Source organism: Calliphora vicina, chromosome 5 (assembly GCF_958450345.1).
Source record: "Calliphora vicina chromosome 5, idCalVici1.1, whole genome shotgun sequence".
Lineage (NCBI taxonomy): Eukaryota > Metazoa > Arthropoda > Insecta > Diptera > Calliphoridae > Calliphora > Calliphora vicina.
In genome coordinates this window covers 16,364,576-16,386,498 of record NC_088784.1, presented here as the reverse complement: position 1 = coordinate 16,386,498, position 21,923 = coordinate 16,364,576, and the positions used below count along the sequence as shown (strand labels likewise).

The following is a 21,923-nucleotide window of genomic DNA, read 5'->3' as shown; positions in this document are numbered from 1 at the left end:
AAAATGTGTAGTGGACGGACGAAACGACCATTAATTTAATTGGTAGTGATGATAAGACATGCGTTAGACGTCCAAAAATGGCAAAAACCAAAAACGTTTAAACATGGTTGGGGAAATATTATTATATGGGGATGCTTTTCTTGGTATTGCGTTGGTCCAATTTATTGGATTAAAGAAAATATGGATAAGCACTTGTATGTAAATATTTTGGAGAATGTTATAAAGCCACATGCAGAATGGAATATGCCCTTAAAATGGCTCTTCCAGCAAGATAATGACCCAAAGCACACGTCAGGTCTTGCCAAAAAATGGTTTTTATATAACAAAATTCATGTTATGGAATGGCCGTCTCAATAACCAGACTTAAATCCTATGGAAAATAGTAAAAGACAAACGAACTTTGGCAGAAAATTCAGGAAATATGGTATGCAATTTCCCGATCTACATGCGAAAGTTTGTTAAATTCAATCCCCAAAAGATTTGATGCTGTTATTAGAAATAATTGATATGCAACAAAATATTCTTATGATGATTTTTTATTTTTAATCATTTTAAGACTGATTGATTCTATTTGAATGTCGCATATTTTATTTAGTCTTTTAGATTTGACATCGTTTATAACATAAGAATCTGTTATTTTTTTATTTTATTTTTTTCTATTTATTGTTTACGTTATGAGCATTAATATATAATGAACAAATTTTAAATTTTGAAATCAAATTTTGTAGTTTTACCGCTTTAATCGAATTCATATGTAGTGATTCTATTGTATTGTCCGTCACTGTATATAAAGTATTGCGGAAACCGGGCTACATTTGTCCCTAGTCCCCATACATGGTCCCCTTCAGAAAATGACTTTAACATTAAAAAATACATTTTTTTTTTTCAAAATCGAAAAAAATATTTTTTAACAAAAATTTTTTTTTAAAAATTTAAAAAAAAAATTTTTTTTTTTTTTAAAAAAAATTTAAAAACTGATAAAAAAAAATTTTTTTGTTCCCCTAAAAATATTTAAATTTTTTATTTTGAAGTATAATTTGATGAAGGGTATAAAAGATTCGGCACAGCCAAATATAGCTCTCTTACTTGTTTATTCTCACTTAGTTATTGAACATTATATCGCTCATTTGCTGCAACAACGTCATAATTTAAAAAAAAAGTCGTTTCGAGAAAAACGGCTTTGAATGTGTTATGACATTTTACTATTTCTTAAATAAATTTTTAAGAAATCATGCGATTTCAGAAATAAAACCTGATTTAAATAGTAGATATTAATATCTTTCTAATCTATATTTAAACCAAATTTTTACTTGTCAAATATACGAGAAAACATGAATTTTTATTTTGACGTTTACAACGAAAAAACACTCCCATACAAAAAATAATTAACTTTTTTTTTTAAAACTGATAAAACTAAATGAAAGACTAAAGAACGGCGCATATTTTATATTACTCAGTTCAAAATACATGGCTTTTGAGTTATGACGTTGTTGCAGCAAATCTGAATAAATGACAGCCAATCCGACAGATGTAGCTTCAACAATATGTCCGCTATCAACTGTCAAAGTTCGGAAGTCGCAATTGGAAGACCCTTTATAGAACCAAAAAAGAAAATTTGTGGATCAATTTAGTGATTAATTAGAACAGTGATCGGCACTCATAGCCAACATGGGCAATTAATGCTTATATATTAATTATGTTACTTTCTTTGGCAAGGGGTTAAATTGGAGAAGGAAAAATGGTAAAAGGAAGACAAACGGTTTTTGTTTGACAACTCTGTAATTGCACGTTAGGTTTATTAGTACAGGTTGCAGCGCCTCTAGTGGTGAGTAGACGCATTATTCAAGATATTTTATTGCCATTATTTATTTATTTTACTTCGGCGGCGATTCAATGTTGTTGACAACAACAAATTGTAGATTGTGCATCAAAAATACTACCATAAAATCCGTCTTATCCAGTATTACAATACTTTTTCGAATTAGAATAATAAGTGCCTGATTCAGAAACTGATTTTAGGACACCGGAAAAGAATTTTCAAAATTTTGTATGAAACACTCAAAAAAATCAGGCCCATAATATTGTTTACCAGTCGTTTATCTAAATCAGGCCCTTGGACTATATTTAGCCTGAATCCTTGCTCACCTTTAGAAAAAACTGCCCCTCCACCTCATCATAATTGCAGCACAAAAGACCTGAGGAAAACCCGGGCGACATTTGAGATGTAAAACTACTACTCGATTTTTTTAAACTTGTGACACCAGCATTATTATCCTCATTATTGTCCAACAAACTACCATCACTGATTGTATAACGTATGGGTATTACAGGTTCATACTGATGATGATTTAAATTCAAATCCAAACAACAATTATGCAAATAATCGCTTACATTGAGAGACGACGTAGTAGCTAAATCATTAATAGAATTAAACGAGGTTAAATCATGAGAGCAACAGGCAGCTGCTTCACTAAATATAGCAGAGCAATTCTGACAGCCTGAGGGGTTAGTAGATGTTGTTGTTGTTGTTTGAAAATGACAGTCAGCATTATTGCAAATGTTAACGCAAAGATTTTCATTTAATTTATAAGACGCCTCGACTTTGAGCGAACCTCTGGCAGATTTTTCTCTTTTGTTTGCTTGTATTTGTTGACTGTTAAAATCTCTTTTGGTTTTCTGCTCCGGCTCACATGTTTTGCAGTTCATTTCCAAATTTGTTTTGTCATATTTTCGATAAATTTCTTGAGTTTCCAGAGTATAACATTCATTGGCTTGCAATTTACTGATTATGGTTCTAATGAAACGATTTTCTCTTTTAACAATATTACGTTCTATATTAATTTTGTTCACCAATTTCTCATAGTCTTGAATACGTTCCAGCAGGCGGGCGGTATTCTCAGTTTTAAGGGATATTGTGGACTAGAGGGGAAAAAGGTTTAAATGGTATCAAAGGCATTTTGAAAACACAAATGAGTTTCAAAACTAACGGTTTTTTATTAAGTCTTCTTTTTAATTAAAACTTTTATTTATTTTCCTTGTTAATTCTAAATAATGTGTGTGTGCGTAATGTGAACTTTGAAGCGTATGAGAATGGATGTATGATGAAATTTATGACAAAAGCCAATGCAACCAAAAACTTATGAACGATAAAACAAAGGAGCAGTTTAGGAAAAGAATGTATTCTTGGCATAAATTGAAACAAATAAGAAATTTAGGAAATAAAAACTTAAATTGAACCAACCGACTTTCTAAATATTATGACAATGACAAAATGATAACAGAAATCTGTTTAATGGCTACAGAGTCCTCCAATAGGGTCTTCCGAACTTTGACAGTTGATAGCGGCCATATTGTTGAAGCTACATCTGTCGAATTGCCTGTCATTTATTCAGTTTGTTTTGACAAATCACCATAGAGGGATATAGCGTTTAATAATACGTGCAAATGATAAAATTGTTCTGTTCGGGCAACGTTGATGCCCGTTCCTGGATGAATGGATACGTCAACAATCCAAATTGTCGAATTTAGGACAATACCAATCCAGAAAAAGTCACTGTTTGGTGTGGATTTTGGACAGATACATATTTCTTCTTTGAGAACGATGTTGGCCAGGCCATCAACGTCAATGCCAAGCGCTATAGGTACCGAGCAATGATTACCAACTTATTTTGGGCTGAATTGAAGGATATGGGAACAGAACCAAAAGCAGCAGTTTAAACTAATTATAAATTTAGTAAATCAAAAAAACACATTCTTTTCCATCACTGTCCTTATGCATAACCACCCCGACAACAAACTACACAGAACTCAAGTGGTTTGGATAACGTTACATACAAGTTACAGAACAGAAACGAAACGAACAAAGGAGACCTTTTTTTAAATACAAAATAAACTTACTTGCATTCTCGATAAAACATCTTGTTGATCACGCATTTGCCGCTCATACATTTGCATATTCGACATTTCTTTGCAGAAATTGTCTTGAGTATGTTTAAAGGCGACCATAAGTTTGTCATTATCAGCTTTAAGATCAGCATTCTTAGAGCGTAGACCTCTTAAAAAACGCTTTATAATGTTCGAAATGCGAACATTACATTAATGATTTACATACATATGGATATTATAAAATGGGTTGGTGGTTTGTATGGCAAATGATTTAATATAATTTATTAAAATTTTAAAAAAAACTTACCTCATTATTAGCAATTTCTTTATCCTTGTTCTCAATGGTTTCTAAAAGTTCAGCATTTTGGAAGACAAGTTCTTTAACCTTTTCCTCATACTCCTTAATGGTTTCGTCACGTTTCACTAAAAGCTCTTCTAAGCTATAGATTTGTTGTTGGAAATCCAAGAGTTTGTCATCGGAATGTTTAAGCAAACCCTCCAATTCATGTATCTAATTAAAAAGAAAAGAAAAAACAAAATGTTTATAAACCAAAAGAAATTATATTTATTTCAAAACTTCAATTACAATAAACGCAACAAAAGATTTATTAAAAAAATACACACTTTTTGCAAGGCATTTAGATTTTCCTCTATATCTGAGTGTTCCATTAAATCACGAAACTCTGCCACACCCCCCGTACAGCTATTGTTAATGCGTGACTTATCCATATCCCGTTCCATTTCCATATATTGTATTTTTTGATTTAAATCCTCCACTACATGCTGGTATTTTGTTTCAGATTCTTTTTGTATTTTCTCCATTTGATTCATGGCCTGTGCGGCATCTTTGAGTATATCCTGTTTCTCTTGTACTTCTTTGCGTAATATCTCCATTTCCACTTTGGTGTCAATGAGTTGTTTCATCAGAGTGTCCTCGGAAGAGCTGTTGGCCTGCTTGTAACCGGGTATACTTTCTTCGATGAAATAGAGACGCAATTTCAAGTTGAAATTTTCTTTGCGCAAAGTGGCCATTTGTTCTTCGAACTCGCGTACAGAACGACCTTGGGCGGCGGGTGAAGTGGAACCCTGATAGGGTTGTAGGCTGACGCAAGGCGAACGATAACCAACGCCATCTACAATGGGTGGGAAAAAGAGATAAATAAGAAAGGTGATTAGAATTATGAAATATGTAATGGACAAATATTTATAAGGTTATGTATGAAGTTAAAAGGGAAATTTTCAAAATCGTGAGAAATATTAACAGAAATTTAAAGAAAATAATGTAAAAATCTAGAAATTTTAACAAAATTATTATAAAACGTAATGAAAGGGCAATTTTTCCAAATTTTTTTAAAAATATTTAAACAAATTAATATAAAAATTATGGAAACTAAACGTTTTGTTTAAATGGTTTTTTTTATTTAAGGGAAATTTTAAAAATTTGTAGGAAATTTATATTTTCCAAGATATTTTATATTATTGTAAAAAACTAAAATTTTAAAATTGTTGTAAAATAGTGAATATTTAAACAAATTTTATAAATTACCATACAATTTTTAATATTGTCAAGAAAACAAAATTTTCATTAAAGGGAAATTATTTAAATTAAGGGAAATTTTAATTTTTTTTGTAAAAGTAGGGAAAAGTAGGAATTTCCCTTCAAGGGAAATTGTTTAAATTATGGCAAATTTTTAAAAATTTTATAAAAATAAGGAATATTTAAAAAATTAATATTGTAAAAAAACAAAAATTTCCCATCAAGGGAAATTCTATAAATTAAGGGAAATTTTAAAATTTTTTAAAAAATAGGGAATGTTTAAAAAATTCAATAAGTTTAAATTTTTTTTTTTATTAATATTTTAAAAAAGAAAAATTTTCCTTGAAAGGAAATTGTTTAAATTAAGGGAAATTTTATTTTTTTGTTTTAAAAATAGGGAATGTTTAAAAAATTTAATAAATTTCACAATTTTTTTTATAATATTGTAAAAAACAAAAATTTCCCTTAAAGGGAAATTTTCAAAATTTTTGTAAAAATAGAAAATATTTAAAAAATTTTATAAGTTTCATAATTTTTTTTATTAATATTGTAAAAAACAAAAATTTCCATTCAAGGGAAATTCTATAAATTAAGGGAAATTTTCAAAATTTTTGTAAAAATAGAAAATGTTTAAAAAATTCAATAAGTTTCAATTTTTTATTTTATTAATATTCTAAAAAACAAAAATTTCCTTTCAAGGGAATTTGTTTAAATTATGGCAAATTTTTAAAATTTTTGTAAAAATAAGGAATATTTAAAAAATTTAATAAATTTCATACTTTTTTTAATATTGTAAAAAACAAAAATTTCCCTTAAAGGGAAATTTTCAAAATTTTTGTAAAAATAGAAAATATTTAAAAAATTGTATAAGTTTCATAATTTTTTTTATTAATATTGTAAAAAACAAAAATTTCCCTTCAAGGGAAATTCTATAAATTAAGGGAAATTTTAAAAATTTTTGTAAAAATAGAAAATGTTTAAAAAATTCAATAAGTTTAAATTTTTTTTTATCAATATTCTAAAAAACAAAAATTTCCCTTCAAGGGAAATTGTTTAAATTATGGCAAATTTTTATAAAAATAAGAGAATGTTTAAAAAATTTAATAAATTTCATAATTTTTTTTAATAATATGTAAAAAACAAAAATTTCCCTTAAAGGGAAATTTTCAAAATATTTGTAAAAATAGAAAATATTTAAAAAATTTTATAAGTTTCATAATTTTTTTTATTAATATTGTAAAAAACTAAAATTTCCCTTAAAGGGAAATTCTATAAATTAAGGGAAATTTTCAAATTTTTTGTAAAAATAGGGAATGTTTAAAAAGTTTCATAATTTTTTTTATTAATATTGTAAAAAACTAAAATTTCCCTTAAAGGGAAATTCTATAAATTAAAGGAAATTTTCAAAATTTTTGTAAAAATAGGGAATGTTTAAAAAATTTCATTATTTTTTTAATAATATTGTAAAAAAATAAAAAATTTCCCTTAATGGGAAATTTTCAAAATGTTTGTAAAAATGTTTAAAGAATTTTATATTTTATAATAAATTTTGTATTAATTTTATAAAAATAAAAAATTTCCCTTAAAGGGATTTTTTTTTGATTGGGGTAAATTTCCACATTTTGTTGAAAATAATTATTTTTTTTAAATATTTAATTACAATATAATTGGTTTCAATATTGTAAAAAGCAAAAATATCCCTTGCAGGAAATTTTTTAATTAAGGAAAGTTTTCAAAATTTCAAGAATTGAATAATTACAATACAATATTAATTAATATTGTAAAGGGAAATTTTATAAAAATAAAAAAAATGTGTATTACAATAAAGTTTGATTATATATTTAAACAAATATAAAAATTTCCCTAAATGGGATATTTTTTAAATTAGGAAATTTTATAAAATTTTGTGGCAACAAATTTTTCTTTAAGATTTTATAAATTACAATAAAAAAATTTTAATATCTCAAAAAATTAAAATTTCCCTTAAAGGGAATTTATTTTTAAAAAGGGAAATTTTAAAAATTTTTGTTAAAATAGAAAATTTTGCAAAAATAAAATAAATTACCATAAAAATAAAAATTTTCTTTAAAGGGATTTTTTTTATCAATTAAAGGAAATTTTCAGAATTATTTAAAAAAACAAAATGTATAAAAAATTAATTAACTTAATTGCCAAACAATTTTTATTAAAATAGTAAAATATAAAAATTTCCTTTAAAGGGAATTTTTTCAATATTTTATGGTAATTTTTCGGAATAGAATAAATTATTAATTAAATCTCAAAAAATAAAAATTTCCCTTAAAGATAATTTATTTTTAAAAAGGGAAATTTTCAAATTTGTGGTAAAAATTGAAAATGTTTAATAAATTGGATAAAAATTACCATAAAATTCTTATTCATATTGTAAAAAATAAAAATTTCCCTTAATGGGAATTTTTATCAATTAAGGGAAATTTTCAAAATTAATTTCAAATATAGAAAATGTTTAAAAAAAATAATTAATAAAATAGTTAAAAATTTCCTTTAAAGTGATTTTTTTAACAAGGGAATTTTTTTCCAATAATTTCTGAAATAAAAAACCTTTTTCGTAATTAAATTAATTATAAATATTGTATTAAATATCTCAAGAAATAAAAATTTCCCTTAAATATAACTTATTTTTAAAAGGGAAATTTTCAAAATTTTTGTAAAAATTTAAAATGTTTAATAAATAGAAGAAATTACAATAAAATTCGTATTCATATTGTAAAAAATAAAAATTTCCCTTAAAGGATTTTTTTTTTATTAATTAAGGGAAATTTTCAAACTTATTATAAAAAATTATTCCCGGGGGAAAAACTTCCTCTTGATCCAGCTCTCTCGAAGTTGACAATGGTTGGTCGAGTGTGGCTCGGCTCATTCGGGATTGTATGTATAATAAATTGTCAAGGGAACTATTGTCAGACATGTCTAAGATTATCAACATTGTCTATCAATTTCTTTAAAATTTTTATCGTTTTTTTTTGGGAAATTCCATTAAAATTAAGAGAAAAACCTACCCCCACCCTCTGCAATATCATAATCACTATATACTATGGGTACATTCTCTTGCAGCATGTTAATGTTATCAATTTCCTTGTTTTCAGCCGTTTCACTATCACTGACATGATGTAATTTCATAGAATTTTTATGCATTTTATAGCGATATCGGATACTGCCTGCCCTCAGCTTTATCTCTGCTGTAGCTGCTTTGCAGTCAATTAAATATTTTTATTTCCGCTAAATAAATTTTTAGACACAATTCAAATGTTGTACTGAATATAGAGCTGAATCTTTGCAAAATTTTGTTTGTATTTAATATTTTTTTTTTTTATATTATATTTCTATTTATTTCGACGTTTATGTTTCTTTTCAGTATATTTCAAGGTAATTTTGAAAAGTTTTCAAAACTAAAGTGTTTTCTTTTGGGGTGGGGGGGGGTTAAAGAAATCTAAGTATTTTTCTTTTACATATAAATTTTTTGTAGGCAGGGGGTTAAATGTTTGAATTATTAGGATTTGTATGCTGAAAGATGAAACAATTTGATCTCTGTGTTTGACATTAACATAACGAATAGAAAGAACAAAACAAAATAGGAGAATTTAATAAGAATTGTAAAGCGAGGCAGCGTTAAAAGTATATTTAAGAATTTTTTAGGAATTCTAAATAAAATTCGTAGAATTTATGACCACAAAGGATTATAAAAAATAAATAAGGGAATAAATATGTGTTTTCAATTAATTGATTCCAAATTTTGTTTAAGATAGTCAGAATTAAAAGATTTGAGAAATGAATTTGGGAATTCAAAAATAAATTCGTATAATTTTTAGAGTAATGATTAATAAAAAAAGAAATTAGGGAGTAAATATTATAAATTGTAAGTTCAAAAAATAAAAAAAAAAAATTAAATTTTAAAAACGAAAACTGATTAAAACCTATAGTCTAAGGCGAATTACAAAGTTAGTGCGTCGCGACAACAAATACAACAAGGCAAAAACAACAGGCACATTGTTTTTGTTCAAATGTAGAATCAAGGCGAATTAAAATATTGTTATTGTTTATTTTAATAACAAATGTAAACATAAACAAAGATGGACAGAAGACCTAAATTAAACAACGGCGAATTAAGAATCAGCTGATTTTATGCTGTCACATTATTAATTCGCCTTGCCATAGCTACAGAGAATTATTCATGGACTAATATGTATTTTGGTATTGCAAGAGTTAGGTTTTTGACAACAGAGTTAGGTTTTTGACAATTACGTCTCGTCACTATACTGAGAGGTAACTGAGAGCCAAAACACTCATAGATCGGAAACTCTCCTGTAAAAGACCTAACTCAGTTGTCAAAAACCTATGTGGACCAGACCTCGCGATCGAAGCAGAACGATCTCTCTGGGATACGCTTCACTTTGGAACAGTGTATCCGATATTGGCTTGATACGTTCTTGGTCTCAAAAGATGATCAGGTCATTTGACTCGAAATCCATATGATGCCAGAAAGATGGGAAAAGTTCATAGCTAACAATGCCCAATACTTTGAATAAATTTATATTGTACAAATTTTTCAAAATAAAATATAAACATTTCAAAAAATCTCGCATTTTTTAAGTCATATACCTAATATTTGTTAACAAAATCAAATAGAGTGCCTTTACAAATCGTTTAATATCAGCTAAAATGTTCCCTCTCTAAATTTCTTGAACTTTTGCCAATAAATTTTTATTTTCTTTGTGGTCTAGCCAACCATGAGTTTTTGACAGATTTTTATTATTCTTCTACGCTTTTGAAAATTGCCGAAAACAAAAACACAATCATATAAAACTAGAAAATAATAAAAAGAAAAATGAATAAACTTACAGGGATTTTCCATTGTTACATCTTGCAAAGTACCCGGGCTAGTGCTGGAAAGAAAAATTTAAGAAAGAAATTAATAAATTGTTATAAATTAATTAACACTAATAAATCATGTTTAAGAGTTAAAACTACAATTAAACAATTATTTAAATTAAAACATCAATTAAAGCCCCCAAAAAAATAACTTAATTATGTACAAACTCATAAAAAAAACGCAAATTTTTTTTTAATAAAATGACCTCATATAACAATTATTTAAATTGTCCAGCATCCAACATTTGTCATCATCAAGTGATGTTTTTTGCACTCAAAAAAGACTTATGAAAAGATACACATGCTAAAGAAATTCATAATTTAATTTTAAAAAAAAAACAACAACAAAAGATTCTTTTATAAATCATGATTTTATTAGGCAGCAATTTAAAATCTTTTGTTAAATAAAATGGAAAAATTTTCCTTATAAAATAAAATTTTAAGAGTTAATTTTAAATTTAAGCGTTTTTATTAGACTTAAAGGCGTTAATTTTCTTTTAATTTCAATTATTCCTCAAGGTTTTTGTTTATCACCAGGGAAACCAAAATATGCAAATGCATGTTTTTTCTGGTGAGTCTAATGAGCACATGGATAAGATATTTACACGTTTCAGAACTATTTAAGAATTTTGGCATCGATTTGTTAGTGCATATTTTTGCATATTTTACCCTTAAATACATATTTTTGCATATATTTGTTTTAAGAGCATATTTATGTCATATTTTGCGTTTTTAGAGCATATTTTACTGTTTAATAGCATATTTTGACTTTATCAAAAACAAATTTTGTCTTACTTATTTTTCGCTGTTGTGTTACAGGTTTTTACTTCCTTTGTTTAAAATTCAAAATTGAAAAATAGATGGCTTTCAACCAAAAAAAAAAATTAAAAAACAGAAATTTTTTTTTTAAATTTAAAATAACAATTTGAAAAATTTTTTTATCCAAAAAATGAAAAAACTGAAAAAAAATTTCACCTAAAAAAAAAAAAATTTTTTTTTCCAAAAAATTAAAAAAGTGAAAAAAAAATTTTGTTCACCTAAAAATATTTAAATTTTTTATTTTGAAGTATAATTTGGTGAAGGGTATATAAGATTCGGCACAGACGAATATAGCTCTCTTGTTTTAATATAAAATAAGCACAATTTTAATAATAGCTCCATCTAAATATCAAATTTTAGTTCTAATTCAAACTTAACCGTTCTAAGTGTTAAAGAAATATTGTCTTTTAAATTTGCTCCTGTGACATCAGTTGATGTCGAAAGAACATTTTCTATGTATAAAAATATTTTCAGATCCAATAGACAACGATTTTTATTTGAAAATTTAAGTAAATTTTTTTTGGTTAAAAATTATGTAAAAGTTTGTTTTTTTAAGAGCATATTTTTTAAATTTTAAGAGCATATTTTAAAGTTTTTACTGCATATTTAAAGCGCCTAAAACGCTTTTTTTAGAGCATATTTCCGGTTTCCCTGTTTATCACATACACATCTGCTCAAAATAATAGATACACCTAATTGGAAAAAATTTAAATGGCGGTAACATTGAAAATTTCCTCGCAAGCGTTAAGAATACATCATATTATTAAAATTTCTATCTGGCAATGTCATGTCAGTCAAAAATCTGGCAACTATTTGCTTTCATGTTGATTTTTAAAAACGAATTTATTTGAATTACAAAAAATTATTTGCTCATAAAAATAGATACACATCAGTAATTTGTAATTTGTTTATATACAATTTTTTTTTTGTGCAATTTTTTGTTCCTATTTACGTGAAACAGTAAGTATAATTAAAATTTTAGCAACAATTTTATAAAAAATAGGACTCTTTTGAAGAAAATGGGACGAAATCATCATTGTACCGAAGATGAGAAAAAAATTGTTCAAACGATGAGAAATCAAGGAAAATCATTACGGGAAATAGCAAAGAGCATAGGAAGATCTTTACATTTTGTCCAAAATGCTTTATCTAAAAAACAAAAAAGAGAAACTCGCGGTAGACCAAAGAAAACCAGTCCAGAAACAGATAGGCGGATCGTCCTTATGGTTAAAAAAGACCCTTTCATATCATCGAAAGCTATTTCTGCGGAGCTATGTAACGAAATCAGTCCACAAACAGTTCGTCGTCGTCTTTTACAAGCTAAATTGCCAGAAAAGTGTCACTAATGCGCCAAAAAAATATCAAGACAAGATTAGAATTTGCTAAAGAGCACTTACAATGGTCCGGGTGTGAAGGCGAAAAAAAATGGAGAAATATTTTATGGAGCGACGAAACAAAAATAAATTTGTTTGGAAACGACTGCCAAAGAAATGTACGCCGACCAAAAGGAAAAGAATTCCACGTTAAATTTACAAAAAATACGGTAAAACATGGCGGGGGAAACATAATGGTTTGGGGTTGCTTTTCATGGAATGGTGTTGGTCCGATATTCCGAATAGAAGATACCATGAATGCTAGTGGGTATAGAGACATATTGGAAAACGTAATGCTTCCATATGCATCGGAAAATATGCCATTAATATGGACATTCCAGCAGGACAACGACCCAAAACATAGTTCAAGATTAGTTAAAAAATGGTTCTTGGAGAATAACGTACCTGTTTTAAGCTGGCCCAGCCAATCCCCTGATTTAAACCCAATAGAAAACTTGTGGAGTGAATTAAAGATAAGGCTTTCGAAGGAAGTTTTCAAAAATAAAGACGATTTATGGGAGAAAACGCAAAAAATATGGTACGAGATTCCATTGGAGAAGTGTCAGAACTTGATATCCAGTATGCCCAGAAGAGTGGAGAAATTTTTACAAAACAAAGGTGGATATACTGGATACTAGCTTTACTTTAATAATAAACTAATTTTTTTAAGATAAAATTTATTAGCTTTTGTTTAATAAGAATTTTTAAAAATGTATCTATTATTATGAGCACCAAATTTTTCGAAATTTAAGAAATTTAATTTACTTTATAATATTTATTATTAATTATGAAATATTTTGTTTTTGTTTTTTACTCTCCTTTTAACTATAAATAAAAATCGACTGAATTTTTTTATAATTTTACAATATACCATTATTTTTTTCGTTTTTAAAAAATAAATTTTGGTGTATCTATTATTTTGAGCAGATGTGTATTGCCAGCCCTTAAACAAATTCTATTTAAAAATATGAAAACAAAAAACATGTTCTCAAGCATGAAATGTGTGTGTTTAAAAATAGTTTTTATTTCTGAAATTAAAAACAAAAAAAAACTAAAAAGATCAACCATGTAACATGTCTAATTCACAGAAAAGTAAATGTAACGCCTGCCAAGCACAGACATTTCAAATGCTGGAGAGCTGTTTAAAATCATGACAACAACAAAAAACACAAAAACCAACACATTTGTCTCAGTTGTTTAAGAAATTTCAAATAAAAACACGTGATTTTGCTTTAAGGACTTGTATAAATAACAGAAATTAAAAAAACATCACAAGAAATTTAAGAAAATCTGGTATAAAAACATCTAAAACTAAAATATGCTACTTTAGTTATTGTAAATAAAAAAATGTATTGGCAACATTTTGTTGTTCACCATATTTGATAGAAGCAAGAGCTACCAGATGGTTTGTTTAAATGTTTGATGTCAGTTATGCAGAGATGGGAAATAAGGGATTCAATTTGAAGTCAAAGGTTACTTATCAACATTTATCATTTAAAATTTGATATTTTAATTGATGTAATGAAATTGTACTGTACAAAGGTCCAAGAACAAGATAAATAGTTACGATTGCAGCAACTAAAGTCTATATAAAGACCTACGATTAAAGCTTAAATTTTTTTTTTTTTAAAAGAGAAGTAACACTCAGGCAATTAATTATGCCTATATATAAATGTGTTACTTTCTTTGGAAAGGGAATAGAGTGTAGAGGAAAAGGTGGTGAAAGGAGGAGAAAAGCTTTTATTTAACAACTCTGCAATTGCGCGTTATGTTTGTTATTAGTGCAGGTTGCAGCGCCTCTGGTGGTGAGATGGCGCCTTAGTCAAGCCAACAACCTTTATTTTATTATTTTACTTCGGTGGCGTTTTAGTGTTATATCACCGAATGAGGGCGCTGTGATAAATATTAGTTATTAGTAAACTAATAATTATTATAAACTGATGTTGTTGATTGGCTGCGGCTGGGAATCGAACCCAGGCCACAAATACCATATCATGCTTAATGATCAAACGCGCTAACCAATTAAGCCACAGCACCCTTTGGACGTAAAGACCTACGATTGAATCAAATTAGACTGTATAAAGACCCACGATTGATGTAATAATATTGAATCAAATTGGACTGTATAAAGGCCCACGATTGATGTATTAAGATTGAATGAAATTGGACTGTATAAAGACCCTCGATTGATGTAATAAAATTTAATCAAACTAAACTGTATAAAGACTCACGATTGATGTAATAATATTGAATGAAATTGAACTGTATAAAGACCCACGATTGATGTAATAAGATTCAATTAAATTGGACTGTATAAAGACCCACGATTGATGTAATAAGATTGAATCAAATTGGGCTGTATAAAGACCCACGATTGATGTAATAAGATTGAATCAGATTGGACTGTATAAACCCCCACGATTGATGTAATAAGATTGAATGAAATTGGACTGTATAAAGTCCCCACGATTGATGTAATAAGATTGAATCAAATTGGACTGTATAAAGACCCACGATTGATGTATTAATATTGAATGAAATTGGACTGTATAAAGACCCACGATTGATGTAATAAGATTGAATGAACTTGGACTGTATAAAGACCCACGATTGATGTATTAATATTGAATCAAACTAAACTGTATAAAGACCCACGATTGATGTAATAATATTGAATGAAATTGAACTGTATAAAGACCCACGATTTTTGTATTAATATTGAATCAAATTGGACGATTAATGTAATAAGATTGAATCAAATTGGAATGTATAAAGACGCATGATTGATGTAATAAGATTGAATCAAATTGGAATGTATAAAGACCCACGATTGATGTACTAAGATTGAATGAAATTGGAATGTATAAAGACACAAGATTGATGTAATAAAATTTAATCAAATTGGACTTTATAAAGACTAACGATTGATGTAATAAGATTGAATGAAATTGGACTGTATAAAGACCCACGATTTTTGTATTAATATTGAATCAAATTGGACGATTAATGTAATAAGATTGAATCAAATTGAACAGTATAAAGATCCGCGATTGATATAAGATTGAATTAAATTGGACTGTATAAAGACCCTCGATTGATGTAATAACATTGAATCAAATTGGACTGTATAAAAAACCACGATTGATGTAATAAGATTGAATCAAATTGGAATGTATAAAGACCCACGACTGATGTAATACGATTGAATCAAATTGGACTGTATAAAGACCCACGATCGATGTAATAAGATTGAATGAAATTGGACTGTATAAAAACCACGATTGATACAATAAGATTGAATAAAATTGGACTGTATAAAGACCCACGATTTTTGTATTAATATTGAATCAAATTGGACGATTAATGTAATAAGATTGAATCAAATTGAACAGTATAAAGATCCACGATTGATATAATAAGATTGAATTAAATTGGACTTTATAAAGACCCTCGATTGATGTAATAACATTGAATCAAATTGGACTGTATAAAGATCTTCAATTGAAGCAAACTAAGACTGAAAGACCAGCGATAGAAGCAAACTAAAGACTTATGATTGGAGTCAACTAAGACTGTATAAAGAGCTACGATTAAACTTAACTAAGACTGTATAAATACCAGCGATGAAAGCAAACTAAAAACCAACGATTGAAGTAAACTAAAGACGTATGATTGTAGCCAACTAAGACTGTATAGAGTCCAACGATGGCTACAATTGAAGAAAACTAAAGAGTTACATTTGAAGTAAACTAAGGGCCATTATTACAACTTGCCGTTATAGTTAAAGTTACCTTTTTCTATTGCTTAAAGTTAAGGTCAGCGATAGAAGCAAACTAAAGACCTATGATTGGAGTCAACTAAGACTGTATAAAGACCTACGATTGGAGCAAACTAAAGACCTACGATTGAAGCAAACTAAGACTGTTTGAAGACTTTCAATTGTCTTATAATTTAAATAAAACAAAATGTACCAGTACTTTATTGGTTTGAAAGGCCTATCGATGTCATTATGTATGGATTATAACATCGGGCATATGTCCGCCGTGGTTTTACAGGGAGGTGTACATCAGAAATGTCCAATTTTCCATGACTCTGGCTGAATTTGACCGATGTCATGGCTTGTGTTGGCTTATGTTGACAGATAATTTGACAGATGTTGCATTAATAATATGACCGTTATCAATTGTCAAAATTCGGAAGTCCCTATTGAAAGCAAATTTAGAATGCAAATATATAATGTCAAATATGCCTGCACAAATTATTGTTTATCTCAGTTTGAATTATAGAAAAATTATTTATAAATTTCCCAATTTCTTTGCAAATCTTATGCCATAAAGTCTGCCAAATATTTCTATAAATTTCATTACTTATTTCCCATTTAAAAAAAAAACAATTCTCATTAAAATCCTAAACACTTGCATTCTAACAAAAATTACTTTGTATTTTACTAGAATTTAAAAATAAAAATATTGAATTTGTAATAAAAAAACAGCATAAATTCCAAATATTTAAAGAAAATTATGAAATTGATGAGATAAATGGCCTACAAAAAAATTTAATAAACGATAAGGAATAAGAATTTTGAGTTACAGAAAAATTATTGTATGAAAAACTGGATACAAAAAAACATTTGGCGAAATATGAAACATTTCAATTCGCACATAAAAAATGGAACAACAAAAAAATTTCCACTTCATGCTTAAGACATGAATGAAAATTATGTATAATAAATTTAATATAACAGCAACAAAAAAAACAATAATAAAAAATTTGTTTATGTATTTATTTTGTTGTTTGTAATTTTAATGCATTATACGTTGTAACATTCTGTTGAAAAAAGATAAAGCTGTCTTAATTTATCACTCTTTAGACAGTAGGGCATTGTTTCAAAGACGTTGCTTGCACACAACAAAATTCTGTACATTATTTATACCGCCCGCCCGCTTTCCCTTACTTCATCATCCTCAAAATAAAACACTTGTTTCTATAGAAAGTAAAATGATCTTGTTCTTGTTATTTTTTTTTTAATTTTATTTTATTTTTTCTTAAACATTTGTAGTTGCTACATTTTCGTCAAACTAAAAACATTCCTCTATGGACGGCAACGTTTTCAATTTATGGCAACGGCCATTATAAGCAGCCCAAGCTTGCCAACCTTGACGTTTCTTTACATATTGAGCACATTTAACCGCTTCGGCTATATTGTCACTTAGCAGAGATTGACATTTGATTTGACACAAATTGGCCGATGGCCGTGATTGTCTAGATTGACACCAATAACGATCACTGACCTGAAAGAGTCCATAATCATTTGACCAATTACCATTTAGTTTTCCCACCGCCGTGGTATTCAATTTACTCTCAAATTGGGCTATGCAACACCAGGTGGCAAGTTCTATTTTGTCAATGCCCAAACGTAACATTTCTCTGGCCAAGTCACAGCGTTTTAAAATGCGTGTATCACATACTAGGAAACTATTATAAAATATAATAATTAACCAATAGATTTTTGGTAAATTATTGAGAAATTTGCAAAACATTTTTGCAAATGATGTTTGATTTAGAATTTCTGAATTTGTACTAAGAATGCATAATTTAGTTTGTTTAAGTTTAAGCCTAAGTTGGCTGTTTAAATGAGAACAAACAACTACAAGATTATTATTTATTAATAAATAATAATGATAATAAAAAAAAACTAGTTTTAGAACAACACCCTAAATTTGTTACTAAATATTTAAACATGTGTATTTATGTTTGTAATAAAGACAAATATGACATAAATATCTACGATAGAGACATAAAAATTCTATAAAAACAAGGGTTACTAAATGTGTTTTGAGAATAAAAAACATAGTAAAAAGAATTATAAAAATATTTGCTTTATTTTTCTTTATAAAAAATACTGTCTATGAATTTTGAGATGAAAAAAAAAGAACTAACAAAAACAAATTGTTTATCAAAAGTCACTGTATGAAGCTCAATTTAGATAAATGTGTGCCTTATTATTCCAGTGATTCACAACTTTTTTTCGCCTCAGAACCTAAAATTAAGCGTTTATTGCAAAAAATGTATGGCATCTCGATACTAAAATACGCTTGACGTAAACCAGTGAGGCCAAGTTGGCTTTTACGATAAACTGCAGTGCTGCCAAATTAGTGCATTAATAAATGTGGCAGCACTTTTGCAATGCTTTGGAATTGAAACAGCCGATAATCGGGGTTGTCATTGTCGGAATCGACAAAAAATGTACTTTTGTCTTATGAAATCCAATGTAATTTATTATTTAATCGATAAAGAATTAAATTCTAGATCGGATATAAAACCGATAACTTTCGATTTCACAAGACTTTTTCTGTCGTTTTCAAAACCGATTCCGACAATGATTGGATTCTGTGACAACCTCGAATTTTAACTAAAAATTTGGATTAAAGTAAACTAAGGCAAAACTAATACTTTAAAAAGACCTACGATTGATGAAAACTATGACTGTATAAAGAGTTACAATTGAAACAAACTGAAGACCTACGATTAAAGTAAACTCAGACTGTATAAAGACCAGCAAATGAATCAAACTAAAGACCTATGATCGAAGCAAACTAAGACTGTATAAAGACCTTCAAATGAAGCAAACTAAACACCTATCACTCAAACTAAGACTGTATTGAATTGAAGCAAATTAAGGCTCTTCGATTAAGACAAACTAAAGACCTACGATGGACGCAAACTAAGACTGTATAAAGACCTTTAATTGAAGCGAACTAAACACCTATCATTGAAGATCTTCTATGGCATATTTCTTGGATATAAAGGGTGCGTTGATACATTAGCTGACTTAGGTGTTGACCAGAAGATATAAAATGTCAGAATTTAGACCTCCATCACTGAAGATTTCAATTGAATCCAAATATGACGGCGTAATTTTGGACTCTAAACTCTAGTGAAAATTCCGCCTAATTTCCCGGAATTTTTCCTTTCCCGGGAGGAAATTAAAAATTCTTTTCATTCCCGGGAATTTTTTAATACTAAATTAAAATATTCAGAAAGTTTTGGCCCAGGATAGGACCATGACTCTTTTGTCTCTTGGTAGGAATTCGATTAGGCTTCTTAAGGGTATAATAACTGGGCACTGTATGATTGGACACATGTCGGAACGTATGGGTTACCCACGTTATAGCTATTGTAGAAGTTGTTTAGATGAAGAGGAGGAAGAATCAGTACACACCTTCTATGTGACAGCACGACCTTAAAAGAGCGTAGACTACTACATCATGATCATGGTAGTGATCTTTTTCATGATCAAATTTATTAGAAGTACCGGTTGGTTGTCACAGGGACCACATGAAACCGATAGCCATCGAAATTAGGAAGGGAAACTATTCTCCTTTAATGTATGATTCTCAGCATAATAGGACAAGTTTATCCATGGGCCACAGGGACCATAAATGGGTCAAAAGGCCGCAGAATGAAATCGCTAAATTGCATGCAACCCACGTAACCTAACATAACCTAAGACTGAATAAAGAGACTGAATTGAGAGATTCCAAAAGGCAACTGCTTTTTTTCTCGATTCACCGCCAGTCATAAACATTCTATTAAAGCAGGATTTTTGCAAAACATCTTAAAGCTGCTTGAACTCATCAGAAATGTCTTAAATAGTGGTTTTATTTTATTAATTTCATATAATTGTTTTATCGCCAGACGCTTTAATTATGTTTTACACTGCATTTGAAAATTGTTTCCCAAGGGGTTAAACTTTAAAAGCACTCGAAAAAAAGTGCAACAGAAATTTAAGAATCTGTTTAATCTATGTTGAAAATTGAAACCGGTTTCTGGTCATAAGTTTATATTGTTTAATAATTAAATTAACTTAAACAATAGACTAACAAAAAAAAACAAGAAGAAAATATTGTTTATTGTATGCTAAAATTAATAAAGTATAAAACAATTGTAGGAGAGTAACTAAAAATATCTAAAAAACATTATTTTATTCATTCATTCACTAACAAACAACTGCAGCTAAACGTTGAATGCATTCATTCATTCAAAATAACAAAAAAAAGATTTAATAAAATGTTAACAAAACCTAATAAAAATTCTAAAAACTCATATTACTGTCGTTGCCAACGCCTGCGTTGTCGTCATTATTGTAATGTCAGTTTAGCACGTGTTCTTTACCATATTTGCATATTTGTGACGTTTTGTAAATTTATGCATATTGCGCAGACGCGCCGACTACAGCCATGTGAATTTGCAGGTCAACTGTATATATTGGACGTGCCCAAAATGGAATTACCAATGTGGTCGTGTATAGCGGAATATGAGAGTCGCTTCAATACCGATGCCATTGGCAAACGTAATTTAGATGGTTCCTACGATTATGGCATTTTTCAAATTAGCGATAAATATTGGTGTCAACCGCAAGAACAAAATAAATCTAAAGATTTATTCTATTCGGCCAACGAATGTAATTTGAATTGTTCCCAGTTGCTGCTGGACGATATAACGCAGGCGGTAAGATGTGCTCGCATAATATTGAAACAGCAGGGCTGGTCGGCCTGGTCGGTGTATGGGGTGTATTGCAATGAAACGTCAACGAGTTTAAGTGATATTGAATATTGTTTTGGCTGAGAAGCAATTAAATTAATCAAAAAATAAACGGATGTTGATTTTGTAAGAAATATTGTTAAACTTGGTGTCGTTTTTTTTGTTGTGGATTTGAAGCAATTACTTAATTGGGAATTAAGGTAAGAATTTTTTAAATTGTGTAATAACAAGTAAGAGAGCTATATTCAGATGTGCCGAATCTTATATACCCTTCACCAAAGTATAATTTAAGATAAAGATTGAAAATATTCAGCCCAATTATGAATAAAAAATTCACCGGGAGTTTGTTCCCTGGGAGTTTTTTCCCATTGAATTTGAATAGGAAAAATTACTCCCGGGGGAGTTTTTATTCATAATTGGGCTGATTTTTTGGTGAAAAAAAACTCGGGTTCAAAAATATTTTTCCCGATTATGATCCATTGTATGTCCGAATTAATATAGCGTTATATACCCACTCTGATGATACTGAAACAATTTCCTGTAGTTTTTTATATTAAATGTACTCTAATTTTGTATATTTTTGGATTAATCGGTATTTTAGCAATTTTTTCCTATCAAAATGATAAGCAAAATAACAAGAGTACTGAATTTGACAGCCCTGATGTTACCGTAACAATTTCCAGTGTTTGCTTTTCATTTTGATATGGCAACATTCAAAAGGTAAACAAAACCAGCTGTTAGGGATTAAAATGTGAATGAGATTTTTATCAAGAAGAAGAAGTAAACAATGAAAGTAAAAACTCGAGGAAAACGAAATAAATATAAAATGTATGGATAGAACAGGTCCAAATATTAAT

At 28.4% G+C, this 21,923-nt stretch overlaps 2 protein-coding genes across 6 annotated transcripts in view; one reads left to right on the top strand and one right to left on the bottom strand.

The window, feature by feature from the left end:
* cnn (centrosomin) overlaps window positions 1–21,923 on the bottom strand; it is a 77,616-nt gene that overhangs the window by 11,915 nt on the left and 43,778 nt on the right. For 3 of the 5 annotated variants that reach the window (XM_065510489.1, XM_065510491.1, XM_065510493.1), the window contains 4 exons: window positions 10,301–10,344; window positions 4,510–5,018; window positions 4,193–4,396; window positions 3,898–4,065 (listed from right to left, as the gene is read on the bottom strand). In XM_065510489.1, the coding sequence (XP_065366561.1) occupies window positions 3,898–4,065; window positions 4,193–4,396; window positions 4,510–5,018; window positions 10,301–10,344 (925 nt within the window). Of the gene's footprint in view, window positions 1–3,897; window positions 4,066–4,192; window positions 4,397–4,509; window positions 5,019–8,460; window positions 8,790–10,300; window positions 10,345–21,923 lie in introns of those variants that run through there. The other 2 variants (XM_065510490.1, XM_065510492.1) reach the window with 2 other exon arrangements.
* LOC135961044 (lysozyme 1) lies at window positions 20,663–21,210 on the top strand. Its single transcript, XM_065512512.1, has one exon. The coding sequence runs from the start codon at window positions 20,731–20,733 to the stop codon at window positions 21,148–21,150; it is 420 nt and encodes a 139-aa protein (XP_065368584.1). The 5' UTR covers window positions 20,663–20,730; the 3' UTR covers window positions 21,151–21,210.

Coding starts and splice junctions, on each gene's coding strand:
- LOC135961044 (XM_065512512.1), top strand. CDS start 20,731: ATGCATATTGCGCAGACGCGCCGACTACAGCCATGTGAATTTGCAGGT.